Here is a 10,806-nt window from a genome sequence, read left to right on the forward strand (position 1 = left end):
CACCTCCGGTATATGGGGCCCGTGCCCTGCTCCTTTGAGCCACAGGCACCGCCCCCTGCAGATATTCTTATTCACAAGTTTTAGGTGTGACGGCCCAGAAATTTTGAAAAAAATCTTCTCTGGTGGTTTCAGTGCTCACCCTGGGTTGAAAATCTCTGTCTTAAACACTGGAAAGGCTGAGCATGGTAGTTCGCGCCTATAATCCTAGCACTCTGGGAGACTAGGAGGTAGCTGGATTGCTTGAACTCACGAGATCGAGACCAGTCTGAGCAAGAGCAAGATCCTGTCTCTACTAAAATAAAAAAAACTAGCCAAGCATAGTGGTGTATGCCTGTATTCCTAGCTACTTGGGAGGCTGAGCCAAGAGGATTGCTGGAAGCCCTAGAGTGTGAGGTTGCTATGATGACACCACAGCTCTCTACCCAGCATGACAGAGTAAGATGCTGTCTCAAAAACAAAATAAAACACCCCATAAATGCATTAATGTATACAGTTATTAAATAAAAAAATTGTTTAAAAATAAAAAAACAAAACAAAACAGGTGGCACCCATAGCTCAGTAGGTAGGTTACCAGGCGTATAACCAGACTGGCAGGTTCGACCCTGACCCAGGCCAGCCAAACAACAATGACAACTGCAACAAAAAAATAGCCGGGCGTTGTGGCGGGCACCTATAGTCCCAGCTATTTGTGAGGCTGAAGTAAGAGAATTGCTTAAGCCCAAGAGTTTGAGGCTGCTGTGATGAGCTGTGATGCCACGGAACTCTACCCAGGGCGACATAGTGAGACTCTCTCAAACAAAACCAAACAAAACCACTGGAAATATATGTCTATTTAGACAGTCTGGTGATACTTTCATACTAGTAAAATGGAAAACAAACTCTGGGAGAGAAAAATCACATGGAATTCTCCTCTGAGGCAAATGTAAACAGCTCTACATCTTGTTTATAACATTTTCCCATATTTTCTATATGCCTGCAACATCAAAAACTAATATGAAATGGGGCGGCGCCTGTGGCTCAGTGAGTGGGGCGCCGGCCCCATATGCCGAGGGTGGCGGGTTCAAACCCAGCCCCGGCCAAACTGCAACCAAAAAATGGCCGGGCGTTGTGGCGGGCGCCTGTAGTCCCAGCTGCTGGGGAGGCTGAGGCAAGAGAATCGCGTAAGCCCAGGAGTTGGAGGTTGCTGCGAGCCGTGTGACACCACGGCACTCCACCCGACGGCGGTACAGTGAGACTCTGTCTCTACAAAAAAAAAAAAAAGAAAAAAAAAGCTAATATGAAATGTATGCTAATGAAAACTCTGTTTTCTCCTTCTCTCTCCCCTCACCGCACTACTCCAACCCCAATTCCACAACCTCTCTCAGGATTACAAGTCAGAGGAAGATCCTGCAAAATTTAAATCTATCAAAACAGGCCGAGGACCCTTGGGCCCAAATTGGAAGGTGCAGTTCATATTCTCACCACCTGGGGGCTGGGCACGTTATGGGTGGGCCTTACATGGTGGAAGAGGGTAATGGTGGGAGCTGGGCTAAGGGATAGCTTGAGGTCTGCCCTCTTAGTTACCCGCCTGCCTGTGGGTATGTTTCTAATACAGCAAGAACTTGTAAATCAGAAAGACTGCCCATATATGTGTGCATACAAACTGGTTACTGTCAAGTTCAAGTGGTGGGGCCTGCAGAGCAAAGTGGAAAACTTTATACATAAGGTAAGTACCCAGGGTGAGGCCTTCCCAGTGACCTCTGTGTATGTCTTGGTGGGGGGTTGTTTTGCCCAACAAGAGAAGATCATACAACCCATGTGACCAGTATTGTAGGGTTGCCAACATTAGAATACTTCATAATTTGGTTTCCCAGACCCCCCTTCCTCTTGCACTTAACTGTCTTACAGTTTAATGCTATCCATCCAGGGGCATCACATGTGACAGGGAAGGAAACCGAGGCAAAAGAAGGAAACAGGAAGGGACTTGCTATGACTGAACTACAAATAAAACTCAGTCTTTCTTTTCTTGAAGCCAAAAGGCAAGAGGTACTGTGAGCTAAATTCCCTAGTATCCTGAATTATCCACTGGGCAGACCTAAGGAGTTTTATAACCTTTTGATTCTCTGATGTTCCTCACTCTTGGGCCACATTTCATAGCTACTGGCCAGTTTTAGTCTGGCATTGGGCACCAGAAATAAGGATGAAATTAGAGTTGTTTTGGGGCCTTAACTTGTGTAGGAGCTGCCTGTCCTGGAAGTACTTTGGGCAAAGGGCCTAGCTGTGAAGTAGGCACCTGTCTTTTCTTGGGGGCTCCCTCCTATTTGATGCCATATAGATGAAGGCAAAGGTCGCTGACCTATGGCTGATCCAGAGGAGTAGCCAGGTATCACTGCTCCCTACTTCCCCAGGAAAGGTGGGTGTTAGCATAGAGATCATGGGGGAGAGGGCTGTAGCAGTGGCCTTCACCTTCTGGGTTCTAACTTACTTGGTTCTCTCCTTTTTATAGCAAGAAAGGCGTCTGTTTACAAACTTTCACAGGCAGCTGTTCTGTTGGCTTGATAAGTGGGTTGACCTGACCATGGATGACATTCGAAGGATGGAAGAAGAGACAAAGAGACAGCTGGATGAGGTAAATGGGATCCCATAGAAGACTCTGGGGTGCTCTTGAACATTAAAGAGACTGTCATGCTAGGGCACTTCACTGTCACCACCATCTGTAGTTCAGTGTCTGCTGTGGATAAGGCATAAGACCAGGCAATGTGGGAACTATAAGGAAGAAAATAATCTGTGCTTTCAAATTTATAATTTCATAGAAATCTTGGTATATCCAGAGACAAATACGGCAGTATGTGACAAATGCCAAGTGAGTAATATAGCTGGTGCAGTGATTCATCAGAGCCAGGTTGGGGAATGTGCTGGGCTGCAGAGTTGGAGGTGACCCTGGGAGGAGGCAGGCTGGGCCAATCTGTGAATACCATGCACATCACCCACAGAGGATAGCAACAGCACACATAGGACCTGATTGCTCTATATGGTGGCTTTGAGCTATTTTTAGACCTTAGAGCTTTTAGGGTTTGTTTTTTTTTTCCCCAGCCTTGACATGGATTCAGAAGGAAGGCTGTCTGTTTTATGGGCGCCCGAAGATCCAGCCTCCTGGATCTCCTCCTGCCTCATTTGGGGGTGCTTCCCTGAGAGGACTACTCAGAGCATATTGTCAGTAAATAACACGCAGGCACTCACTGTGTGCTAGGTACAATTCTAAGGGCTTTTACATACACAGTCTCAGTGCAATCTTTACAACACCCTGTGAGGTATTGTATCCCCACCTTCAGACAAGGAACAAGAGGCTCCAAGAGCTCATTGCTGCTGTGCCCAGGCTATATATGTAGTCAGGGTAAGGGCCCTATAGCTCTGCTCCTTCCTCTAAGTGCCGTTTGGGGCCCTCCTGCCGTCTTGAGGCTATAAATAAAGTAAGGCAGGAAGCTCTGTTTCATAAGAACTGCCATCCCTTTCTCCCTCCTTGCCCCTGGCGGGGTTTGGCATGGAGCCTGAGTATCCAGCAGAGGCGCTGCTTTGCAGTAGCCCTGCCCAGCTCTTCTGCAGGGCCTGAAGTAAGAGCCAGGCTTGCGTGCTTGTGGCGCTCTGTGCTACACACATGCTCCCTACTTCACTGTGCTGCTCCAGGATGGAAACAGCCTAGAAGCTCTTCACTTCTCTGGAGCCCTGTAGGGAACTGTTCTTACCATCCAGGAAGATACTTTTCCTGGGCTAACTCACTGGGAAATGTTGATCTTAGTTAGTTCCTATTGAAGGTGGCTATTTGGGTTATTCATTCACTACATTTGGCAATGAAGTGAGAGGATTTGGGGCACAATCCCTGTTTCTTCTAATAAGGATCCTTAAGAAGCAGTAGACCTCAATGTCCAGGGCTCTGATGATTCTGACTATATAAGAATGAAGCCTGAGTCTTTTGGTTACCCTAGTTCTGACAAAAAGGAAGGAAAAAGTTACAAAGTGGAGGATTACGGAGAAGCCTACTTCACCCACCCACCGCCTGACAAAAGCCATCATAAAATACATTGGGGTTGGGCAGCGCCTGTGGCTCAGTGAGTAGGACGCCGCCTGTGGCTCAGTGGGTAGTGTGCTGGCTCCATATACCGAGGGTGGTGGGTTCAAACCCAGCCCCAGCCAAACTGCAACAAAAACATAGCTGGGGGTTGTGGCGGGTGCCTGTAGTCCCAACTACTCGGGAGGCTAAGGCAAGAGAATCACCTCGGGAGGCTAAGGCAAGCCCAAGGATTTGGAGGTTGCTGTGAGCTGTGATGCCACAGCATTCTACCGAGGGTTAATGAGTGAGACTCTGTCTCAAAAAAAAAAAAAAAAAAATACATTGGAGTTCATGGAAGTATTTGCTGACCACATTTTGCTCTTTGGGTACAATTCAAGTTCTTGGAGCTGGAGGAACTCTCCAGGGGATCTACTAGATCTGCTTTCCTCAGATCCAAATTCTATTTTATTATTTTTTTTTTGAGACAAAGTCTTACTTTGTCATCCTCGTTAGATTGCCGTGGCATCACAGCTCACAGCAACCTCAAACTCTAAGGGCTTTTACATACACAGTAAATTGCTTAAGCGATTCTCTTGCCTGAGCCTCCCAAGTAGTTGGGGCTACAGGTGACTGCCACAACGCCTGGCTGTTTTCTTTTTGTGGTTGTTGTAGTTGTCATTGTTGTTCGGCAGGCCTGGGCCAGGTTCAAACCTGCCAGCCCCGGTGTATGTGGCTGGCACCCTCGCTGCTGAGTTATAGGCACGGAGCCAATACCCAGCTATTTTTAGAGATGGGGTCTTGCTCTGGCTTAGGCTGGTCTCGAACTCATGAGTTCAGGCAATCCACCCACCTCAGAGTCCCAGAGTGCTAGGATTACAGGCATAAGTCACTGTGCCTGGCCATGACTGCTGGTTTTTTGTTTTTTTTTTAAGACGGAGCCTCCAGCTGTCGCCTTGGGTAGAGTGCTGTGGCATCATAACTCACAGCAACCTCCATCTCCTGGGCTCAAGTGATTCTCCTGCCTCCATCTCCCAAGTAGCTGGGACTACAGGCGTCTGCCACAACACCCAGCTATTTTTTGGTTGCAGCCATCATTGTTGTTTGGCGGGCCTGGGCTGGATTCGAACCTGCCAGCTCAGGTGTATGTGGCTGGCACCTTAGCTGCTTGAGCCACAGGCGCTGAGCTGCATGACTGCTGTTCTTTAAACCAATGCATGAGTAGTCTAGTGCCAGCAAATTTTTTTGTGAATTATAAAGGGTTACTATAAGGCTACAGTAACCACTGCCATAACTCTAGTCCCTTTGGGGAGTGGACCCACTGTTCTTGGATGAGGTTCAAAAATTTGAGAGGCTTGGCGCCTGTAGTTCAAGTGGCTAGGGCGCCAGCCACATGCACCGGAACTGGCAGGTTCAAATCCAGCCCGGGCCTGCCAAACAACAATGACAACTACAACCAAAAAATAGCCTGATGTTGTGGTGGGCACCTGTAGTCCCAGCTACTTGGGAGGCTGAGGCAAGAAGATCGCTCAAGCCCAAGAGTTTGAGGTTGCTATGAGCTATGACACCATGGCATTCTACCCAGGGCAACAGCTTGAGATTCTGTCTCCAAAAAAAGAAAGAAAAGAAAAAAGATTTGAGAAACAAGGTATCAAGAGATTAGTTCTTTGCCCTAAAAAGAAAAATGTCAGGAAATATGTGCCTTTAGGAGAGCAGTTTTTCTGTGTCTTCTCCCATCCTCCCTTTTTCTCCCTCTCCCAAGCTCTTTATCTTTTATGAAGCTCATAATCTCAATAATAAAGGAAGGTTGGGCAGGGTCCTCTATGCAGCTTCCCCACCAGTCCATTAGGCTTGCTTACCATTTGTGATGAGGAATTGACTATTTCTTGAACATGTGGCAATAAAAATATCTTTATTATTAATAGAAGCTAACATTTATTGAGGCCTTACACAATGCCTGTCATGATATATGGTAAGAGTTTTACACATATTATGTCATTAATCTTCATGGTAGCCTATAACATAGGTATTCGTTTTATAAGTTCGGCGGAAACTGAGGCTCAGAGAAATTAAGGCTACTTTGTAGTTTACTGAACAAGTACTTTTGGGGCCTTTGGCCATTAACTCTGTAGATAATGAGAATAGGGAAAGGGAATTTGTTTTAAAAATTTTAAGAAAACTTAGCCATTGCTTGAGAACAGGAGTTTGAAACAAGCCTAAGCAAGAGTAAGACCCTGTCACTACAAAAAGAAAAAAGAAGAATCAGCCAGGCATAGTGGCATTCACCTTTAGTCTCAGCTACTTGGGAGGCTGAGGCAGGAGGATTGCTTGAGCCCAAGAGTTTGAGGCTGTTGTGAGCTGAGGTTTCAGACTATACTCTTGATCCGTGAGATGACTGACTATACTCCAAATTGGGTGATAGGGCAGACTCTGTCTCAAAAACAAACAAAAAATTAAAAAAAGTTTTTAAGAAAACTTTTTTTTTTTTGAGGCAGAGTCTCATTTTGTTGCCCTTGGTAGAATGTCATGGCCTAATGCCTTACAGCAACCTCAAACTCTTGGGCTCAAGCGATCCTCTTGCCTCAGCCTCCCGAGTAGCTAAGACTACAGGCACCTACCATAATGCTTGGCTATTTTTAGAGGCAGGGTCTTGCTCTGGCTCAGATTGATCTCGAACCTGTGAGCTCAGGCAGTCCACCTGCCTTGGCCTCCCAGAGTACTAGGATTACAGGTGTGAGCCACCTTGCCCAGCCCAGAAAACTTCTTTTCTTATTTACTGGAGTCTGGAACTTTTGTTGAAAAACATCAAAGATTCTGTGTGTTTGAGTGCATAATTAAGATCCTGGAGAATTTTTTCTTTTTTCTTTTTTTTTTTTTTTTTTGTAGAGACAGAGTCTCACTTTATGGCCCTCGGTAGAGTGCCGTGGCCTCACACAGCTCACAGCAACCTCCAACTCCTAGGCTTAAGCGATTCTCTTGCCTCAGCCTCCCGAGTAGCTGGGACTACAGGCGCCCACCACAACGCCCGGCTATTCAAGAATTTTTTCTTTTTTTGTGGGGGAGAGAGACAGGGTCTCAAATTTCTGGACTCAGATGATCCTCCGTGCACCACACCTGGCTCTTTTTTTTTTTTTTTTTAAGAACTGAGGTCCTGCTATGTTGCTCAGACTGGGATCCTGCAGAATTTTCTTGCTAAGGCTTCCTTTCTAAGTCTTTGTTGGTTCTGTTTGCCCTGGTCCCTCCACAACCTATCCCTCTAGACTTAAGCTGTTCGTGAGCTGAGAGACACCCTTGCTTCTCTGCCCCTCCTTAAAGGCTGTCTTTGAAGCCTCTTGGTAGCTGGTTTCCCTGGCCATATACTAGGATGTGAATGTTGCCTGACCCTTTCTCATCACCTTTTTTTTGAGACAGGGTCTTGCAGTGTTATCACAGCTGACTGTAACCTCAAACTCATGGCTTCAAGGAGTCCTCCCACCTCAGTGTCCCAAAATGCTGGGGTTACAGGCATAAGCCACCATGCTCAGCCATTTTGTACATTTTCTAAGTCTGTCTGCACACTTTTACTTCGTTATGATCACATTGCTTATACTGGGTGGTTATCTTTTTTTCTCCAAATATTACAATGAGCTGGGCGCAGTGGCTCATGCCTGTAATCCTAGCACTCTGGGAGGCCAAGTCAGGCAGATCACCTAAACTCATGAGTTCGAGACCATCCTGAGCTAGAGTAAGACCCCATCTCTAAAAGTAGCTGGGCATTGTGGCAGTGCCTATAGTCCTAGCTACTTGGAAGGCTGAGGCAATAGGATTGCTTAAGCCCAAGAGTGAGATTGCTGTCAGTTATGACACCATAGCACTCTACTGGGGGTGACAAAGTGAGACTCTCTCTAAAGAAAGAAAGAAACGAGGCGAGGTAGCTCCTGCCTCTAATCCCAGCACTTGGGAAGCCAAGGTGGGTGAATTGCCTGAGTTCACAGGTTCAAGATCAGCCTGAGCCAGAGCAAGACCTCATCTCTAAAAAAAAAATAGCCAGGCATTGTGGCAAGTGCCTGAAGTCCCAACTACTCAGGAGGCTGAGGCAAGATAATTGCATGTTGCTGTGAGCTATAATGACACAGTACTCTACCGAGGACAACTAAGTAAGACTCTGTCTCAAAAAAAAAAATAAGAAGAGGGCGGCGCCTGTGGCTCAGTCGGTAGGGCGCCGGCCCCATATACCGAGGGTGGCGGGTTCAAACCCGGCCCCGGCCAAACTGCAACCAAAAAATAGCCGGGCGTTGTGGCGGGCGCCTGTAGTCCCAGCTACTCGGGAGGCTGAGGCAAGAGAATCCCTTAAGCCCAGGAGTTGGAGATTGCTGTGAGCTGTGTGAGGCCACAGCACTCTACCGAGGGCCATAAAGTGAGACTCTGTCTTTACAAAAAAAATAAATAAATAAGAAGAAAAAATAAATATTACAATGAAGTATTTCCCATTAAAATAATTTCTTTTTTTTTTTTTTTGGTTTTTGGCCGGGGCTAGGTTTGAACCCGCCACCTCCGGCATATGGGACCGGCGCCCTACTCCTTGAGCCATAGGCACCGCCCCATTAAAATAATTTCTTCACGGGTGGTGCCTGTGGCTCAAGGGGTAGGGCGCCAGTCCCATATGCCGGAGGTGGTGGGTTCAAACCCAGCCCCGGCCAAAAACCAAAAAAAAAAAAAAAAAGAAGTTTTGGGCGGCGCCTGTGGCTTAGTCAGTAAGGTGCCGGCCCCATATACCGAGGGTGGCGGGTTCAAACCCAGCCCCGGCTGAACTGCAACCAAAAAATAGCCGGGCGTTGTGGTGGGCGCCTGTAGTCCCAGCTACTCGGGAGGCTGAGGCAGGAGAATCGCTTAAGCCCAGGAGTTGGAGGTTGCTGTGAGCTGTGTGAGGCCACGGCACTCTACCGAGGGCCATAAAGTGAGACTCTGTCTCTACAAAAAAAATAAACAAAAAAATAAATAAATAAAAAAATAATTTCTTCACATACATGTTTGTGACTGCAAAATGTTTTGCTCTTGTTTCTAAGTAGTTGCTGTGATGAAGATCTTTGTGCACTCAGATCTTTGTGGTTTTGTTTTGTTAGGTTTATTTCCTTAGGATGAATTCCCACAAGTGGAATTAAAGAATTTAAGGCTTTCAGTGGGTTTTGGGTTTTTTTTATTTTTTTATTTTTTGGCCTCCATTTCCTGGTGATGAGAAGCTCTTGTTATTTTTTGCCAAATTTTTTCCCAAATGGCTGTACCTATTTATAATGAGAATGGTTTTCCTTTAGGAGTGCTAATTGTTTGTGACTACTTTTCAGTGCCTTAAAGTGAGCAAGACTCCGTACCTAAAAAAACAGCCAGGTGTAGTGGTGGGTGCCTGTAGTCCCAGCTACTCAGGAAGCTGAGGCAAGAGGATCACTTGAGCCCAAGACTTAAGAAGTTGCTGTAAGCTGTGACACCACGGCACTCTCCTCAGGGCAACAAAGTGAGACTTTGTCTCAAAAAAAAAAAGAGAGATGCTTCATAAATGTTTGTTGAATGAGTGAGTGAATAAAACAGAGAGGTACTTAAGAACTAACTTCAACACTGTGATGCAGGGGAAAGCAGCAGAAATCATGGATGATGAGACCAGTGACAAAGGGCTATAAATGGTATGGCTTTGGTTGTCTGTATACAGAATTCTATCCAGATTTTTTGCTTTGTGCTCCACCCTGTTTATTGGCAGCATTGAGGAGGGATGTATTGTGATGGAGTTCCAGCAGCAGCCTTTAATATTTCTTGCTTTTTCTGTTTCAGATGAGACAAAAGGACCCAGTCAAAGGAATGACAGCAGATGACTAAAGCCACCCCTCCCCCTTCTGCACTGTATGTACTAAATTTCTCAGTGTGCATATCATAGAAGCTAAAATCAGTGGAGGTTCTCAAGGCCTCAGCAGCCTATGATGGCATCAGAAAACCTACTTTATTCTTTATCCTTCCCTTTTAATGATGATGACTGCTATGCTAAACACCTCTCAGGCTTTCATTGAAGGAGATTATGACTATTAGGACATTTCAGGAACATGTTTTATAAAGACATGGACTGGGTGGTGGAAGTGGAGTTTATCTGCTGCCAATCACCCTTCCCCTCTCCAGTGTGAGCCATCTCAAGTTGAAGCTATCTTGCTTGGGCACAGCCTGCTCCTTCCATGCCAGAGCCAGTTCCTAGCTCCTAAACCCTGGCATTCCCTTAAAAGACTTGCTGCCAGGTGGTGCCTGTGGCTCAGTCGGTAGGGCGCCGTCCCCATATACCGAGGGTGGCGGGTTCAAACCCGGCCCCGGCCAAACTGCAACCAAAAAAAAATAGCCGGGCGTTGTGGCGGGTGCCTGTAGTCCCAGCTACTCAGGAGGCTGAGGCAGGAGAATCGCTTAAGCCCAGGAGTTGGAGGTTGCTATGAGCTGTGTGAGGCCACGGCACTCTACCAAGGGCCATAAAGTGAGACTCTGTCTCTACAAAAAAAAAAACTTGCTGCCCTTGGGCAGCGCCCGTACTCAGTGGTTAGGGCACCAGCCACATACATCCAGGCTGGCAGTTGAACTCAGCCCAGGCCAGCTAAACAATGACAACTGCAACAAAAAATAGCTGGGCGCTGTGGCAGGTGCTTGTAGTCCCAGCTACTTGGGAGGCTGAGGCATGAGAATTGCTTAAGCCCAAGAGTTAGAGGTTGCTGTGAGCTATGACACTACAGCACTCTACTAAGGGTGACATAGTGAGACTCTGTCTCAAAAAAAAAAAACCC

General features: G+C 46.6%; 1 protein-coding gene across 1 annotated transcript in view; it reads left to right on the forward strand.

The window, feature by feature from the left end:
* Positions 1-10,806, forward strand: part of PITPNA (phosphatidylinositol transfer protein alpha) — a 44,577-nt gene that overhangs the window by 29,262 nt on the left and 4,509 nt on the right. The window contains exons 8-11 of the mRNA XM_053567767.1: positions 1,365-1,442; positions 1,595-1,705; positions 2,486-2,608; positions 9,824-9,892. Coding sequence (XP_053423742.1) covers positions 1,365-1,442; positions 1,595-1,705; positions 2,486-2,608; positions 9,824-9,868 — 357 coding nt within the window. The 3' untranslated portion in view covers positions 9,869-9,892. The remainder of the gene's footprint in view (positions 1-1,364; positions 1,443-1,594; positions 1,706-2,485; positions 2,609-9,823; positions 9,893-10,806) is intronic.

This window comes from Nycticebus coucang, chromosome 18 (assembly GCF_027406575.1).
Source record: "Nycticebus coucang isolate mNycCou1 chromosome 18, mNycCou1.pri, whole genome shotgun sequence".
NCBI lineage: Eukaryota > Metazoa > Chordata > Mammalia > Primates > Lorisidae > Nycticebus > Nycticebus coucang.